Genomic DNA, 18,195 nt, shown 5'->3' with positions numbered 1-18,195 from the left:
CGGGCCCGGGAAGGGACATTTTTTAACCCTAGGACTGGGTATACAGGAATACATTTTATTACTTTTTAAACTGTGCATGTATCTGACATACACTCCTGTCTGTATTTTTTCACATTAAAAAATATATATATTTTTTAAAGGGGCCAGGCACGGTGGCTCACACCTGTAATCCCAGCACTTTGGGAGGCCGATGTGGGTGGATCGCCCGAGGTCAGGAGTTTGAGACCAGCCATGGCCAACATGGCCCCGTCTCTACTAGAAATACAAAAATTAGCTGGGCCTAGGGGCAGGCGCCTGTAATCTCAGCTATTCCAGAGGCTGAGGCAGGAGAGTTGCTTGAACCCGGGAGGTAGAGGTTGCAGTGAGCCAAGATCATGTCACTGCACTCCAGCCTGGGCAACAAGCAAGACGCCATCCCCCCACCCAAAAAAGTGAGGAGGCAGGCTCTGGTTCTCTCACACAATCCCCTCAGTAGCACTGGAGCCATCCCTGGCCACCCTCTGCCAGCAGAGAACCAAAGCCCAGGCTGGGGTCCCCTCAGCCCTAAAGCGGCCATAACCACATATAACCCCCATGAAATGTCGGCACATGGCCCAGCTCTGGCTGAGCAGGGAGAGGCAGCACAACCAGAAGGCCCCAGAGGCATCCACATCCCTCCCTGGGGCTTTCCACGAGCATCTGACGAGCCTCTAGCGCGGGAGGGAGATGTCCTTCCTCTAAACAGGCAGCTCTGCTGCAGCTTCACAGAGGTGAGACTTCAGATGGGAGCCCCAGGCAGAGAAAAGGACTGAACTTTGGAGGCAGGAGGGTCACTGCTTCTGGGGACCTTTGCGGCCTCCGCAGGTGCAGCCCCAGTGAAGAGCTCCGGCCATCGCAGCCTCCAGAGGCAGCGAGGACGCCCTGCCCAAGGGGACAGGAAGGTAGGTGACAGGGACAGCAAAGGGGCGCAGGAGGCCTCGGCCTGGACAAATCGGGATGCTTCCCGACCTCCGCAATACCCAGGGCACTGCACTGCGCGGACACCCACACAGCCGCACACGGGAAGAGGGAAGGAACCTGGGGCCGGCGGGCAGAGCCGGGCCTCCAGCGCGGGACAGAGGCTGCGCCGCTCCTGCGCTCCCTTCGGACCCACCCAGGAGGGACTCCCGAGCGCGAGGGCTCCTCTGCCTCGGACTGCCAGCTCATCAGGGGCCGCCGCGACATCCCCTCTGGGCCGCATCCCCACGGTCCCCGTCCGCCCCCCAGGGTCTCCAGGCCACCTCCTCCTGTGCTTCACCCGCGGCCGGCTCCCCGGGGTCTGCTCCGGGCCCAGGCGTGACCCCGCTCGAGTCACTGCGGCCGTCAGGGCGCCGAGGCCAGTGGGGGGGCACAGCAGGCCTCCCGCCTTCGGACCTTCAGTCGCGGACCCGCGAGTGCCACCGGTTTCCACAGGGCCGGGGCTAGGAACCCCAACCCCGGCGAGGGGCACCTCGCACCCCGTCCTCACGCGGCCCCTGAGGGCTCGCGGCGACTGCCGCGCCGGGAAGGAGGAGGCTGTCCACCCGGCCCCGCCGCTCCAGTTCCTGCAGGAGCAACCCGGGCCTCAGTCACCGAATCTGTGAAACGGGCGGGAGGCAGCCACGTGCTGTCTTCTCGGAAAACACACAGGCGCAGGCGCAGACGGGTGCGCTCGCCCTCTCCTGGGCGCGCGCGCGCGCGCGAGGACCGCGGCCCCGCCCCCTGCAGCCCTCCTGGAGTCAGCGCGCCTGCGCTGCGGGCGCGCGGTGGGCGGAGTTTCCTATGTCTCCGCCCCTTACCCGGCGTGCTCTGCGTCCGCAGGCGCTGACGTGGCCGCCGTCAGAGCCGCCATCTTGTGGGAGCGAAACCAACGCCTGGCTCGGAGCAGCAGCCGCTGAGGTGAGGGCGAGGGACTGGGGACGGTTTGGGCCGCGGGCGGGTCGGAGCCGGCGGGGGCCGGGGACTGGCCTCGGGGCGACTTGAGGTTCGCGAAGAGCACCTCGACCCCCGCGGCGGCGCGATAGGGCCGGGCCGGGGGCGGACGAGGACGGGCCGGGCTGAGGCTGGGGCCCGGCCGCGGTCGGCGCCGGGCGGGCAGGCGGGTCGGTGGGCCCTTCGCGCCCCCCTCAGATTCCCGGTGTCGCCCGCGGCCCCGGGTCCTCTCCTGCCCGTCCCTGCCCCCGCCCGCCGCCCGGAAGTCCGCCGGGACGCCCGGCTCTTCTCCAGGAAGCCTGGGCTTCCTGCTTCCCTCGCCTCTGCCCTTCTCGTCTCCCGAAGCCGCCGGCGCGTGGAGGGTTGGGGTTCGCAGCCGCGGGGGTCGGCGGGGGCCGTGGGGCCTCCCCCGCCCGAGCGCGGGCGAGCGGGCGGCGTCGGGCGGACCCGGCCTCGGGGACCGGGAAACTGAGGCTCGGACGGCCCCAGACGCCGTCAAGGTCACGTAGGTGGTGGGGGCTTGCACCCCCGCCTGCCTGCCCCGTCCCGTTCGTGTCTGCTCTGGGGACGGCACCGGCTGGGGGGCGGCGGGCAGGTGGATGCGGACCCCGCGCCCGGCTCCGGGGGGCCTTCCGGGGGGTCCGCGCGCACGGCCCGGTGGCTTCCAGAGGGCGGGTCGGCCTTCGCCTTCACCCCGCGGTGGCTCCTTGTCCGCAGTGGATAAGAAGGGTTCTTCGGAGCCGGCGACCCTTTAACCTGCCTGCGGAACGACCTGCTCGCAGACTCCGGGCCGCAGAGGCCGGCCCCGCGCGCTTCCGCGGTGAGGCGGGCTGCACGGCTAGATCAGCCTTCCGACGGCAGCTCCGGGCCCTCGCGCTCTCCGTCCGGGCAGCCGGCGGCTGCTTTGCAGGAGATGAGCAGAAATGCGCTCGGAGTCGCGGGCAGGAAAAGAACGGCGGTCGGAGGCTCTGGATGGTCCCCGAAGTCGCCGCCCAGGGATAGCTGTGGAGTTGGTGCCACGGCCCCTGTGGGAGTGGGCAGTTGTAGCTCTTGCTTCAGAGCTAGTGGTCAGCAGTTTTCTTTGCCGGCTGTTGCAAGGCTGGTGGTTCTGGCGTTTTCCGCAGTGTGTTGGGGAGGATTGTGAGATGCCGCGGTGCCGTTTGTGTGCGGCCCCTGTGGCCCTCTGCTGTTGCGTTAGCCATTTTCTAACACTTGTGACTGCATGGATGGTGTTCTGATTTAGTTTGAATTTTCAGCGGCACTGCCACGGTAGCCAGAACCATGAGGTCCAGAAATCCAGTATTACTATCTGGGTCCAAAGTTGAGAAGAATTGAGTATCGTAAATGTTAGTCACACATCTGAGTGGCCACATTGTTAGAAGTTTGTTGTCCACATTTCCACATGTTGGTAGACCGGAGAATATCTGTCACTAGTCTTCGGGTGTACCTTGTTGAAAAGAAATCCAAATCACTGCAGCAGTAGGGATATGCGGTTGCTTGTGAGGCAGATGTTCAGATTTGCCACTTGAAAAAGATTTGAAACAGTTGGTTTGGACAACAGCTGAGTCACACAGTGACTGTGAGTGAAAAGCAAAAACTGGTTCTGTGCTCCTCACAGTTCTGGTTTTGTACATCATGTGGTCTAGCTATGCGCTGTACCTCTTGCACAATATGGAGAGGACATTCAGACATCTTCCTTCACCTGCTAATCTGCCCCTACGGACCAGACAGACTTGAAACTATAGGAAGGTACATTTGGCCTTTCATTCTCCACTTCAGTAAAATTTAATGTGGACTGTCAGCTGCTGCGGTGATCATAGAAGTAGACCTAAACCAAGAGGAAAAAACCTGTTGTGCAAGTGTACACGCGGAGTAGTATGTGACTGGTTTCAGAGAGTTGAAGCATTTCTTTTTAGATCTTCAAATTAAATGTCTCCTTGGTGTGTGGATTTAAACTTGCTCTTACTCACGGGCCAGGTGCACCAAGCTTTTCTACACACTTATTCATGAGCTGTGACCATTCCCCTGAGCAAGAGCCTCAAGCCAGCCTGGCTGGCGGGTCCATGCTGTTTCTCATAGGCTTCTCTCGCCCTTGACCTTTCACCTTCATAAACCCAAGAGGGTGAAAGGAAATAGAGTGCACTGTCAGAGGTAATTGGGAGAGAAACACGAAAAGGTTTAAATTATGAGGACCTTGTTTTCTGTGTTGGGCGTGCTCACTGGCGTGGATGGTTGGGAGGGGTGCCCTGCCCGTAGCGTCTGAAGTGCTCTTTTGCCAAAGGTTTGGCCCCTTCAAGTTGGGATTCCAGGCCTTGGCTTCATCCTCAGGTTCCCATCCTCTTGTGGTGGTTGTAAACTCTCTAAGCCTTAGATGCACTCATTGCTTCACAGCTGTGCAGCCACCTCACTGTCTTAAAAGGTACTTTCACATTCTCAGGTGGGTCAGATGACCTGGCTAGCAACTTGACAGACATGTCCTGGATGCTCTCTGTTGCCAGGAGGCTCTTAGGTCCTCCCCCAGGGTCCTGTCTCAGTCTCCTACAGGGATGCAGAGACAGTGAGGCTGGCTGAGCAGCCATAATGTCCTTGACTAATCTTGGTTTCCCGGTTCTTACACAGTGGTAACAAGGGCTTGCAGCCGGTTGTCAGCCAACAGACTGGGAAGATGGGTGCTTCTTACAGGTCCTGATAAAAGGAGAAGCCTAAACGACCAGAAGAGAAGAGACAGGGAAAGCATAAAAGGCAGGCAGGTTTTCACAGGCACAGCAATTGAGAATGATTCTCTTCAGAAGGCAGATGTTCTCCCACACTGCTGAGGCCCAGGGCTCACTGCTAGTGTCCAGCATGAAGTGAACAGGAGACTTGATTCAATCCATGAACATTTCAGGAAGTTAGAAGTCTGCAGTTATGGATTGCAAAATACGTATCTGGCCTGCCTCCCATTTCCTGGCATACAACTACTAAAATACTTGGAATCTCCAAAGTGATGATGTCTTTTTGTACAATGAGTTGACTGGTGACGGGCAGCCCCGACGAAACTTTTGGGTGGGGCTAGTCACTGGGCCAAGGCAGGATTAGGGAGTTCCAAGTTTCAGCCCATCCTCCAACTTCCACAGGAGTGGAGAGGGACTGATGATTGAGCTGGTCACCAATAGCCCATAATTGAATCAGTCACACCTATATCATGAAGCCACACTTTTGCCTTCAGTGGTTAACAGCATCTACAACCCTGTGTTTCCACATCTGTACAAAAGAATGTTAAGAGTGAACCACAATTAAGTCAACCACACTTTGAAACAGCATGAAATTCCTTGTTAGTGGGGAATACCCAAAAGGCCTGCCTGGGCTTTCAGAGAGCTTCCAGATAGCTGAATTCATGGAGGTTACTGGAGGGTGGCACACCCTGGAGGGCATGGTAGCTCCATGTCCCTTCCCCCATACCTTGCCCTATGCATGTCTTCATCTGTATTCTCTTGTCATATCCGTTCTGAAAAACCAGTAAACTTAAGTGTTTTTCTGAGTTCTATGAGCCACTCTAGCAAATTAATTACCCAAGAGGAAGGAGTCATGGGAACCCTGATTTATAGTCATCCAGAAGCACAGGTAAAATAATCTGGGGCTTGCAATTACCTCCACGTAGACAGTCAGAATTGAACTGAATTAAAGGACACCCAGCCAGTGTGTCCTGCAGAACTGGCTGCTTGCTTGGCATGTGGGGAGAAACCCCTGCTCATGTGGTGTGAGAAGTGATCTGTGTTGTAAGAGTGTGTGAGAATCTGAGTTCGGGTTTTCCTCTGTTCTCAGAATAGTATATTTTGAAAACCTTCTAGGCAGAATGTATCAAAATAGTTTTTATTCCCTAAAGGGATGCCAGCAGGCTAGAAAGATTTATTTCCAAAGGGCTTCCAGTGGTAGCATGGCTAGATATGAGACATCTTTCCATTTGTGTCCTACAGGAAGTTATTTTTGCAGTACCATATACTCTACACGGGAAACTTAATGGTTCTAGTTCTCAAATAATATACTGAAGATTTTTAATAGGTGGTTTTTAAAAATACTATTAGTACATCTTCTGGCAGTTTTGGTGGTGACATTTTTCTTAAAATATTTATGCGAGCCAGGCACTGTACCTGACACTTGCGTAGTCTAATCTGCTTGGGAGGCTGAGGCAGGAGAGTGGATCGCTTGAGTCTAGGGGATCAAGGTTGCAGTGAGCTGTGATCATACCACTGCACTCCAGAGACAGGGAAAGCATAAAAGGCAGGCAGAGTGAGACCCCCCAGCTCTTTAAAAAAAAAAAAAAAAAAAAAAAAAGTTATACCTGCTCACCAGTTGAGGGTGCCTGGGGACAGGTTTAGAAAACAGATTTTGAACACCCGTCCCTCCCTCCTATGGTGTCTGACATCACTGAGCTGCCACACTTTTGCTTTCAGTAGTAAACAGCATCTACAACCCCATTTTCCACATTTCTACAGTCAGAAGAATGTTCAGACTGAACCACATGCAACAAAAGTTTTTAAACAACATGAAATTCCTTGTTGACACGATTTTTCCTGGCAAACTAATTTTTAGGGTAAGCACATCTGCAGATGTGTATGGTTGGTCTTCATGAGCCCTACGGGTCCGATAAACATTCTTTTGCCATTGTTTTCTCCTCTCCTTGGTGGTGAGTCACTTGTGCAGTGCCCAGTGGAAGAGGGTGGGAGGCTGGAGAGGAAGGCCTGTTCTGGGCAGAGGCAGCCCTACTTGATGAGCATGAGGCTCCATGGGGGCAGGGGCTGTGATAGTGAGTGCCACACAGAGCCACCCACACTGGCAGAGGGAAGACAGGGAGATACCAGGACATCCGGAAGGGGCAGACTGTCATTTCACAGGTGCCATGTGTGCAGAGATGAAGGCTGAATCCCTGAAGTGGATTCGCTAGCTGACAGGGTTTGGAGACCTGCCAGGAGCAGGGTGTATACTGGGTGGGAAGCCTGTTGGGATGTTCAGTGGCCCTTGGCAGGGGGTCTACAGTCCCCAGAAAAGGGTTTTGGGAATGGGTGGGGGGGCAATTTTGGGTGGCAGCAGCAAGAACACTTCCTGTCTGACTTTCATGTAGGGGGATCATCTAATGTCCTAGAGCTGACCTGTTACAAATATGAAGAAAAAAATACTTTATGCATAGTTTTAAAAGGTGTTCTGGGCCGGGCGTGGTGGCTCAAGCCTGTAATCCCAGCACTTTGGGAGGCCGAGGCGGGTGGATCACGAGGTCGAGAGATCGAGACCATCCTGGTCAACATGGTGAAACCCCGTCTCTACTAAAAGCGCAAAAAATTAGCTGGGCATGGTGGCACGTGCCTGTAATCCCAGCTACTCAGGAGGCTGAGGCAGGAGAATTGCCTGAGCCCAGGAGGCGGAGGTTGCAGTGAGCCGAGATCGCGCCATTGCACTCCAGCCTGGGTAACAAGGGCGAAACTCCGTGTCAAAAAAAAAAAAAAAAAAAAAAAAAAAAGGTGTTCTGAAGTTTCCATATAAAAAATCACCATATAAATAAAAAATGACTGTATATTGTCTTCAGAACCATAGTGAGTTCGGTTTCCAGAAGGAAAAGCTACAGTAGCTGCTTCATGGACACAGCTTGCCCTTTAGGTTGGAGGTGTCAGTGCCTGAGCAGCCTGGTGAGGATGGTTTTCTGGCCGCCCTTGGTCCTTTCGCTTGGGTGTGAAGTCACTTGCCTTCACTCTCCGTTGCAGCATAGTTGGGGCAGAGCGGTGGTTCTCTGCCATCTTGTATGAGTGCTGGGATGCTGTCTCTTTATTTCCTTTTGGCTTGCCAGAGGCAGCATTTGGAGCACAGTGTGGGCACTGTTGTGGACCAAGGCAGCTTATTGCAAGGACCTGACCTGCGGCAGCCGTGGGGCAGCTCTGAGCAGAGCATCAGGTCACGTGGCTGACTGGTGTGCTGAGAAGGCGCAGGAGGAGGCTGGAGACAGGGTTCTTGCATGTGGAACAAGAAGGAAGCCACTCGCATCATAATGGAGAAGGCCTGTTGGGTTTGGGAGGGGGATTTCGGCAGCAAAGCTGGCTGTCAAGGGGCAGGAATTGGGAGGAGGGTCTGAGCCTTGAAGAGAAATGTGGGGTCACTGTGTGGGGGCCGCCATCACCTGAAGAGCAGGGCAGATGCCAGCATGTGTGTGAGACCTGGGTCACCTGAGGGGAGGTCTCCGGTGTGTCCCCGGGGTGTGCTTTTCTCTCACCTAGGTCAGGAGTGCAACCAGAAGCGAGGAGTTCTCCACAAGGGCAATGGCTTCCCAGGGCCTATGAGGTGTGTCCCCATCTCTGTACATGTCTTACTGACCGGGGTGGGCTGAGGTGGCAAGGTGCTGCTCGTCCCAAACCAGGGGGAACCTTGTGATGGCTCCCGCTTCCATTGTTGCACTTTGCTTTTGTTTCCTCTGGAAGAGCAAGTCTTTGTGTGATGTTTCCCGTGTTTCTCCTCAGCACTCATTTTAAAAATGAAAGTTTCCTGAAGGCAGAAATCAAGTTTTAGGCATTGGCTCAATTACTGGTGCAGCTGCTGCATTAATTTTCCTTAACCTGGTGCTGAGAAGCTGCAAGGGCCCCACCTGCTCTGAGTGGTTGGAGGAAGGAGCAACTTGCTCTCCCAGTTTATGACACCAACACCAGCAGTGTGCTGTTCCACTTCCCCTTTTTCTTCAAGTGGTATGGAAAGGGGCCTTCAGGGCCCTGGGTCCTGTGGGGCCATGTTCACCTGAAACAGTGCCTGGCAGTAGCTCAGTGCCCAGCATGTCTGTAGTGAGTATTTAGTTCAAGGAGTGAATTGGCAAAGCTGAATAAATGAGATTTACTTCCCAGAAGAAGTCAGAGGCCCCATTACCCCTCTCCCTGGGTTCTCGCCACTCTCCTGAAACCCAGGGTAGCATTGTCATATCAGATAGCTCCACGATGTGTGCGCTGACCATGCTGAGATGGGCACTGTGGACTCAGCCTCTAGTCATTGCTGGAACCAGCAGCCCCCATGAATGCACTGCTAGCAGATGGTTGGTTGGGGTAAGGACACTTAGTCTTGCCCTCTTGGCTTGGCGCTGTGCCATCACACAGACACTCACTGTTCAGCATGCACGGGGGAGAGTGAAGCACAAGGGCCCAGGTCCCTGGGATTGCCTCCCCTGAGGTTGGGAGAGCTCTTGGGCATGGCATAGACGCCTGGCAGAAGTGGGCCGGGCCATGGTCCAGGGCGTTGGCACCTCACCTGGGAGTTGGGGTTATGGTCGAAAGTCCTTTGGAGACAGGATCTCCTCTGTGGACACCAGACTGACCTCAGGCTGCTGGTACTTTGGCCCTAGGGATGGGGCTAGTTGAAGTACTCTTCCTGCGGCTGTCACCTGCAGGGAGAGGTGGAGGCAGGGGTGCTGTGTTCTTGGCTATGCGTTGCAGTGGTGAATCCCTGCAGGTTCTGCATTCTTAGCTTGTGTTGTGAGTTTCAATGTTGTGAGTTTCAGGGCTAATATGGATTTGTGTTTCTGGTCTTGGTTTTCCCAGTGGCCAGTCCGTCAGCCACTGCACTGGGGGCCAGGTGGAGGTCACCTGCACCCTGCCTACCAGAGTAGAAGCTAGGCCCCAGGCTCTTGTGCTCCTTCCATGTCCTTGTGTAGGCATCTCCAGACAGAGCTCACTCATGGTGTGCACAGCTGCAGGGAGGCCAGGAAATGTAGATTTCATTCTAGAGGGCCTTGTGCTCAGTGACAGACTAGAGTCCCATCACTGAGAGAGCAGGGCTGGGGCAGCATAAAGGACTGGACAGCGTTTGCCATGATGCCATGTGCACAGCCAGCACAAGTGTCTCATTGTAGTTGTGGTCAGAGGTCATGAGACACTGCTTTCAGCAGCCCTGGGAGCCCACCTGGTGTGTGCTCAGAACTGTGCATCTGCAGATTTCAGAAGGACTTAGCTTTGGTGGGCTGCCTTGAAGACAGTTAAGTAACATTTCACAAATACCAATAAGAAATACACAAATGTGCAGGTAGTCAGTGGGCAACAGTTGTTTGGTGTTCACATTAGCTATAGTCCCAGAACTCAGTCCGTGAGGTGGAATCACAAAAATGGAATTTATTTCTAGTGTCAGTACACACACTGATTTAAGATATCACCTTGAATTTTAAGCTGACAGTGACTTAAATTTATTATTTCCCTGATTAGCCCACCTGAAAGTCAGACCTGATAGATAATGCCCCTCCCTTAACTCAAGGCCAGCAGCAGATGTGTTAGAGGGAACCCTCATGCCTGGCAGCCCTTGTCTCCTAATGGCTTGTGGGATCTCTGCGTTGAGTTGTAAAGCCTAATGAGCTCCTAGAAAAACGTCCTGAAACTTTTGTTGTAAAAAACAGAAGACTCTCAGTGGAACTCGCCTTCAGATGCAGGCCTGAATGAGAGTTCTAGAATGTGTGTGCCACTCTTTTGTCTCAGTCTGCATGATTGCAAATCTCTTCAACCTGATTGGGTCTATGGAGTGTCTCAGTCATGTGGCTTCTCCTCTGAGCATGCCTTTTGATTTGCACCTGTGTCACAGTTGCGCTGGCCTGTGAGATGTGTCTGCCTGTCACTGGTATTGGCACATTTAGTTTTCCCTCTACATGAGTTTTAGTAAAATAGTGACAAAATGTAATGTAGTGCTCAGTCACAGAAAAATGTCAGGCCTATAGAAATGGAGCATTTGGCTGGCAGGTAGACTGATGACCATAGGCTTTATTTGGCTGGTGTGGTAAACAAGAAGTATTTTTAGGCTGGGCGCGGTGGCTCAAGCCTGTAATCCCAGCACTTTGGAGGCCGAGGCTGGTGGATCACGAGGTCGAGAGATCGAGACCATCCTGGTCAACATGGTGAAACCCTGTCTCTACTAAAAATACAAAAAATTAGCTGGGCATGGTGGCGCGTGCCTGTAATCCCAGCTACTCAGGAGGCCGAGGCAGGAGAATTGCCTGAACCCAGGAGGCGGAGGTTGCGGTGAGCCGAGATCGCGCCATTGCACTCCAGCCTGGGTAACAAGAGCGGAACTCCGTCTCAAAAAAAAAAAAAAGTATTTTTGTGCAGGTGAGAATAAATGGTCATATTGCATTTCATTTTAAGGATCCCTCCCTTAAAATGAAAATCACCATGTGGAAAATGAACCAGGCTTTCAGGAAATTGATCATCTACACTACATGTATTACTGTTGAAAGGCCGTTGTTCTTCAGAAATCCTTAAAATGTTAGGTAATGTACATGAGTCCCTTTGGGAAGTCATCAGCTTTGTTTAATTTCCTTAGGTTAGATAGTAAAATTGAGATTATTAACTATAAAGATGTGTGTAATTCATATGGGTAGCTATAAAGATGTGTATAAATTAAAGTCAGTGAACTTGACTTTAATAAAAGATTTTTTTTTTTTGAGATGCCGAGTCTCACTTTGTCACCCAGACTGGAGTGCAGTGGGCCAATCTCGGCTCACTGCAGTCTCTGCCTCCCCTGTTCAAGCAGTTCTCCTGCCTCAGCCTCCTGAGTAGCTGGGATTACAGGTGTACGCCACTACGCCTGGGTAATTTTTGTATTTTTAGTGGAGATGGAGTTTCATTATGTTGGTCAGGTTGGTCTTGAACACCTGACCTCATGATCTGCCTGCCTCAGCATCCCAAAGTGCTGTGATTAAAGGCATGAGCCACGGCGCCTGGCCATAAAAGCTTTTTTAAAAAGAACTCTGAGTGGGGTGCATTGGCTCACACCCATATTCCCAACTACTGTGGAGGTCAGGGCAGGAGGATCACTGAGGCCCAAGAGTTCGCGACCAGCCTGGGCAGGTTAGCAAGACCCTGTGTCTATAGAAAATATTACAAATCAGCCAGGTGTGGTGGCATGCACCTGCAGTCCCTGCTACTTGGGAGGCAGAGGTGGGAGGATCACTCGAGCCCAGGAACTCAAGGCTGCAGTGGGCTGTGATCACACCACTGAATTCTAACCTGGGTGACAGTGAGGCCCTTTCTCAAAAAGGGAACTCTGAATGTCACTGGCTTTCCATGTAAGCAAGCACATTTATGAGTCCTATTTGTAGACGTCAGTCAGCAAAACAGAATGTGGGACCACCTGGAACTTGTTTGCCCTGTGTTGGAGGTTGGAGGTATCTGTCTTTCTGTTGGTTCCTGTCAGTTCAGGTCACTTAGAGATTGTGTTATATACACCAACTCTGACAGGTTGGGGGGAAATGATCAGCCTTTACCTTGTTCCTTTCCCTGACTCAATGTCAAAGCATCCCTGGGGTCTGCAAGGGACCGGGGACAGTACTGGCTGGAGGTCCGGGTACAGGCCACAGAGGTGCTCACTCCCCTGTGCCTCTGAACCAGTTTGGTTGGATCCATTCGTAGACACAAAATGGATGTGAACTCACAGAGCTATATTTTCTCCCCACCCCTGTTCAGCAGGCACAGTGAGGTGTCAGGGACTGTAGCTGCCAGAGTTGACTGTCCTGTTTCCTGGTGTAATGCCTGAAGGCCACTTTCACCGTTGGTCTCTCGTCCTCACTGAAGAAAGAAACATTCTTCCTAAAAGACCTTTCTTCCTCAGAGTTGGAGCCCACAGCATGGTTAGGAAAGAGAAGTAGCCACTGGCGGCTCCTGGCGTCCTCCTGCTGGGTGGCCCTCTTCTCACAGTGTGAAGGGGTCATGTGTACAAGCAGGAAGGCTCTGAGAAAGCCAGGGTTTGTTCCTACCACAGGATAATTCTGATGGACCTGAAAAGCGGGTTTTGGCTTGTATTCGGGGACTCTGGTGGAGGAAAGGTTGGCAGCACCTGGCCTGGGCATGACACAAGTTAGGACCTGTACCACGGGGCCCTGGAATTGAGGGCGGGGGTTGCTCTGGAGCCTTTCCCCCACTGCAGAGACTCTGTTGGGTCTTGACCTGTCACAGAAGCAGTAAATGGTGCAGGGGCTGCCAGGTCCAGGGTCCTGTGGGGATGCTGGTATATGCCGAGGCAGGATGTACCAGCCACCCTCTGCCCATGTGTTTAGCAGGGCTGCAGATGTGCTTGTGGGTGGGAGAGACCAAGTTGTCTGTGTGCTGATGTCTGACACCTGAGACTTGCGGCTCGCCTTTCCTGGTTCTGCCATTCCACTGCAGTGCTGCTTCCCTCCTCTAGGGGCTCGAACACTTTGGTCTGTTAATAAAAAATAAAAGTCACCATGTGGAGGGGCTGGGACTACTGTCATCATGAGCCCTGCTGCCTGCAGGCTGCAGGGTCTTCTGTGCATGGTTGGCAGCAGGCATGTGTGGATCATGGACAGTCCCGGGGTTGAGGGGGCTGGTGGTGGCGGGGTGCCCCTTCTCCTAAGTGCCTGGGTGTTGGTATCAATTCTCCCCAATGCCGTGCTTCAGTGGCCATGGCAGTCTGGTGCTGCCTCTGCCCAACTGGCAGGTAACCCTTATTCCTGAGTCCCTGCTGACATGGTTTCCTAGATTTATTCCTTCTAGACTTGTTAACTTGTGCAGTGTGGTTTGACCTTTGACACCACACGCCCTTGTCTCAGCTTTCCAGCACCCCAGTAATAACACAGCATCAGAACTCCCTGAATATCGCCCACCATATGTTTTCCTGGAGTAACTCATAAAAGGCCCTCTTTTTGTTCTGTTTCATGCTTGGGTTTTTCCTACGAACCTGTCATTAGTTTTTCCCCATTGCCCAGAGTTGCCGAACCCCATAATAAGAACACATAGGTGGCATGTCCTATTCTTGCAGGGGTCCACTTCCTGCTCCAGTCTGAGGGGGTTGGCTAGGCTGCTGTTCTCTCTCCACATTGCTGTGAGCTCACATCCTGTTTCTGGATTCCTGGGGGAGCCTCTTGGGGAGGGAGCACATGAGAGGTCTGAGGCCCTGCAGTTTGAGAGTTATCTTCATTCTCCCTTGAGACTTGTTGGATACTTTGGCTGGGTATAGAATTAAAGGTCATGTTCTCAGGGTTTCGAAAGCACTGTTTCGGAGTCTTCCATTTTCTGGGGCTTCGAGGGTGTCATTTGCCCCTGGGCATTCTGGAGTCTACGGTGCACCTTTGGTGGGTCTCATTTAGGTCCTTGGCTTTTGCCCTTCGGCCCTTTCAGGCTAGAGATTCTTGGGCCCCTGCTCTGGAACACTGAAGGATTTCACCCCTTAATTTCCTACGTTCTTTCTTTTTAGAATTTCTGTTAGTTAATATCTTAAGTTACTTCTCATTTTCTTTTTTTACTTATTTTGTTGTTCTGCATTCTGAGCACGTTCATTTGGAATTTTCCTTTTCAGCTATTTGTGTATCTATCAAGTCTATCTCTTTCTCCTTTTCCTTTGTTAAAATAGTCTTCTTTCTTCAGTCTCCTCTCTTGCTTGCTCCTCTAGATTCCATTACATTTGGGTCTCTTATGTTGGAGGCCTTTCAGAGGCAGACAGCCCTGTCTCTTTGAAGGGCCTCCAGTTGCTTGTGTGTGGATCTGCTGGGGCATATAGAAGTCTCAGGAATTGTTCTGGAATCTCATGGCTCAGATGTGTTGTCACGGCTCAGCACAGGCCTAAGCCCTGGTCCAGCTGCTCCACTGGACCGAGCCCGTTCATCCCTTGGTCTGCATGTGGCCCAGGACAGCTTGGAACCTGGCCCAACACAAATTTGTAAGCTTTTTTAAAACATGGAGATTTGGGGCGTTGGGTTTGGTTTGATTTGGTTTGGTTCGGTTCATCAACTGTTGTGTTAGTATATTTTTTGTGTGTGGCCCAAGACAATTATTTCATTGTGGCCCAGGGTAGCCAAGATTGGACACACCTTCATCCCTTCTGTCCCAGGTGGTCCAACTTTCTCTGCCTGGTCAGTCATCAGGTTCAAGGTCTTTCTCCCTTTTCTCTCTGTCCTTCAACGCTTGTGGGTGATTTTGGTGTCTTCACTGTCAGTGGTTGCAGGAGTGGACTGAGAGGCCATGTTTTCAGTCTCTTCTGTGCTTCATGGGTGGTGGTCTTCCTCTGAGCTTGGAAAACCTGGCTGTCCCTGAAAAGGGAGCACACTACAGTGAAGGTCCTTATAAATTTCAGAATTCGTTTTAAATTTCAGAATAGGTGACATGGTTCAAAACCAAGAAGAAAGTGTCCAAAGGATGCTAATCCAGCTTGAAGGGGTTCTGCGGGTCATCTGGGATGATGACAATGTCAATCAGAAATAGGTGGCCAGTTTACACCCACTGAACCACACAGGCATGTGTGGGCTCTCACCGATGTTGAGAAATGGAGAAGAGGTGTTACCTTGCAGTAGGGTGCTGGCGTGAGTGGATGAGAAAGTAAGTCACCAGCAGACAGTCATGGCTGTGATTCAGCCAAGAGCCTCCTGCATGTGGAACCGGGGTGGAGGAGGTCTGATGAGGGGTGGGTGTGGTCACAGGCTCCTGGCATGTTCTCTGAAAGGCAGAAGCCTTCCTCACTGGGGATAAGCCCCCTGCCGGTGCACTGAAGAGACAGCCAGTGTTTCAGAGAGTGACCAGTTTTTTTTCTAAAGTCTCTGTTTGCAATAAAAACACCTGATTCATGAAAGTGCCCACTGCGTGGTGAGGCCAAGGCCTAGCAGCTTCAGTGTTCTCACAGAGGCGTCCGGGCAGTGGAGGCCCTTCCTGCTGGAGTCTGCAGAGCTCTGATGGTGGGTGCCAACCAACGTGATTGCTGTCCCTGGTGTTTGTGTTCTGAGGGAACCCCTACCATTGCCATGTGGGGCAGACATGGCATGCATGCCCCATCCAGGCTGTGTCCTCAGTGGGACTCTTCCCCTGAGGATGTCCTGTGCCTGGCCTGGCCCTGTGTGCTCTGATCCTTCTGAGTGTGGGGAGGCACAGAGAGTGGTGCTCTCTAGTCCTGGAAGGTTCTGTGCTGGGGTGTAGAGCAGCCTTGCATGCACCTGGAAGCCAGTCTTCAGGTAGCCAGCTTCCCCTCCTGCATAGGTTGGGATGAGGAGCCTTTCTAGCCATGCAGCCTTGGGGATGGCTTCCAAGATCAGGGCAACAGCTTCTCGATTTCTGACTCAGCCATTTTCCCTCAGCACCCATCCTCAGGTGGATTTCTGGGGCTTGGGAGGCAGGGCTCTTTCCCTGTTTCCCTGCAAGCTTCCAGGAGGTGGGGTGAGGCAGTGGTGCGTCCCTGGGTGAATGGGCTCTGAGCAGCTGCTGCTGGACAGCACAGAACCAGACATGGAGCACCTTGTCTCTCCAGGTGTCCCTGGCCAGCGTCCTTCCACCTGTCCACAAGCATGGGGAACATCTTCGCCAACCTCTTCAAGGGCCTTTTTGGCAAAAAGGAAATGCGCATCCTCATGGTAGGCCTGGATGCTGCAGGGAAGACCACAATCCTGTACAAGCTAAAGCTGGGCGAGATCGTGACCACCATTCCCACCATAGGTGAGGCTGTGGCTGGCAGGGAGTGGGCTGGGGAGGGCTGGGCCGAGGTACAGAGCCTCACCTTGTGCCCTGCCCGCAGGCTTCAACGTGGAAACCGTGGAGTACAAAAACATCAGCTTCACTGTGTGGGACGTGGGCGGCCAGGACAAGATCCGGCCGCTGTGGCGCCACTACTTCCAGAACACACAGGGTGAGTGGCTGAGGCCTGGTCCCGTGGGTCCTCCTGCTTCATAGATGCAGCAGTGGGGCTGTGTTCCCTTGACCGTTTAACACTGGCTGCTCTGCAGGCCTGATCTTCGTGGTGGACAGCAATGACCGAGAGCGTGTGAACGAGGCCCGTGAGGAGCTCATGAGGATGCTGGCTGAGGATGAGCTCCGGGATGCGGTCCTCCTGGTGTTCGCCAACAAGCAGGTAGGTGCCTCGGCCAGCCTGGGGAATGTGAGGAGTCAGCGTGGGTTCCCTCAGGGCATCTGGTGTTAGGGGTTGCTGGAGGCTGGAGGGGTCCCTTTCTCTGTCCCAGGGACAACCCTTCCCACCAACCCTTCCTTCCCTCAGGACCTCCCCAACGCCATGAATGCGGCCGAGATCACAGACAAGCTGGGGCTGCACTCCCTACGCCACAGGAACTGGTACATTCAGGCCACCTGCGCCACCAGCGGCGACGGGCTCTATGAAGGACTGGACTGGCTGTCCAATCAGCTCCGGAACCAGAAGTGAATGCGACCCCCTTCCCTCTCACTCCTCTCACCCTCTGCTTTACTCTCATGTGGCAAACGTGCGGCTCGTGGTGTGAGTGCCAGAAGCTGCCTCCGTGGTTTGGTCACCGTGTGCATCGCACCGTGCTGTAAATGTGGCAGACGCAGCCTGCGGCCAGGCTTTTTATTTAATGTAAATAGTTTTTGTTTCCAATGAGGCAGTTTCTGGTACTCCTATGCAATATTACTCAGCTTTTTTTATTGTAAAAAGAAAAATCAACTCACTGTTCAGTGCTGAGAGGGGATGTAGGCCTGTGGGCACCTGGCCTCCAGGAGTCGCTGTGTTGGGAAAGCCGGGCATGCTCTTGGCTTTAGAACTGTGTTGAAATCCATTTTGGTGGTTGGTTTTTAACCCAAACTCAGTGCATTTTTTTAAATAGTTAAAAATCCAAGTCGAGAACACTTGAACACACAGAAGGGAGACCCTGCCTAGCATAGATTTGCAGTTACGGCCTGGATGCCGGTCGCCAGCCCGGCTGTTCCTCTTGGGAACGTGAGGCGGCGGCGTGGCAGACCGCGATCAATTCTGCATGGTCACAATAGAGATCCCCGCAACTTGCTTGTCCTTGGGTCACCCTGCATTCCATAGCCATGTGCTTGTCCCTGTGCCCCCATGGTTCCCAGGGGCCAGGCTGGGAGCCCACAGCCACCCTACTCTCCCGCAGGCCACCACACCCATCTTCAGGCAGCCTGGGGGAGGCAGGGCCCCACCTGTCCCTCAGTCAGCATGTGGCCAGAGTGAGTCCGTCGTCCCCAGCACTCGTGCTCGCTCAGACACTTTGGCAGGATGTCTGGGGCCTCACCAGCAGGAGCGCGTGCAAGCCGGGCAGGCGGTCCACCCAGACCCATAGCCCCTCGGGAGCACCCCACCTCCGTGTGTGATGCCGCTTTCTTTCCCTCAGCCTGCAAGGGTCCGATTTGCCATCGAAAAAGACAACCTCTACTTTTTTCTTTTGTATTTTGATAAACACTGAAGAAGCTGGAGCTGTTAAATTTATCTTGGGGAAACCTCAGAACTGGTCTATTTGGTGTCGTGGAACCTCTTACTGCTTTCAATACACGATTAGTAATCAACTGTTTTGTATACTTG

At 53.4% G+C, this 18,195-nt stretch overlaps 1 protein-coding gene across 2 annotated transcripts; it reads left to right on the top strand.

Annotated features, from left to right (window-relative positions):
• The first annotated feature begins 1,791 nt into the window (after positions 1-1,791).
• Positions 1,792-18,179, top strand: ARF1 (ARF GTPase 1). Of its 2 annotated transcripts, none has more exons than XM_039464262.2 (5): positions 1,792-1,896; positions 16,165-16,349; positions 16,429-16,539; positions 16,637-16,761; positions 16,906-18,179. In XM_039464262.2, the coding sequence occupies exons 2-5, from the start codon at positions 16,202-16,204 to the stop codon at positions 17,065-17,067; spliced, it is 546 nt and encodes a 181-aa protein (XP_039320196.1). In that variant the 5' UTR covers positions 1,792-1,896; positions 16,165-16,201; the 3' UTR covers positions 17,068-18,179. The 2 variants fall into 2 exon arrangements, with proteins under 2 accessions (XP_039320196.1, XP_074241577.1); XM_074385476.1 differs by lacking the exon at positions 1,792-1,896 and adding an exon at positions 13,221-15,598.
• The last annotated feature ends 16 nt before the right edge of the window (positions 18,180-18,195 follow it).

Source organism: Saimiri boliviensis, chromosome 14 (genome assembly GCF_048565385.1).
Source record: "Saimiri boliviensis isolate mSaiBol1 chromosome 14, mSaiBol1.pri, whole genome shotgun sequence".
Taxonomy (NCBI): domain Eukaryota; kingdom Metazoa; phylum Chordata; class Mammalia; order Primates; family Cebidae; genus Saimiri; species Saimiri boliviensis.
Note: the sequence above shows the minus strand (reverse complement) of the source record. Positions and strands in the feature narration are given on the sequence as shown.

What these genes read in the sequence shown, in the direction of transcription:
- ARF1 (XM_039464262.2), top strand. Translation starts at nt 16,202, where the DNA reads ATGGGGAACATCTTCGCCAACCTCTTCAAGGGCCTTTTTGGCAAAAAG. An exon ending in CTACTTCCAGAACACACAGG is followed by an intron (nt 16,540 to 16,636) that starts GTGAGTGGCTGA and finishes GCTGCTCTGCAG; the next exon opens with GCCTGATCTTCGTGGTGGAC. An exon ending in TGGTGTTCGCCAACAAGCAG is followed by an intron (nt 16,762 to 16,905) that starts GTAGGTGCCTCG and finishes TCCTTCCCTCAG; the next exon opens with GACCTCCCCAACGCCATGAA.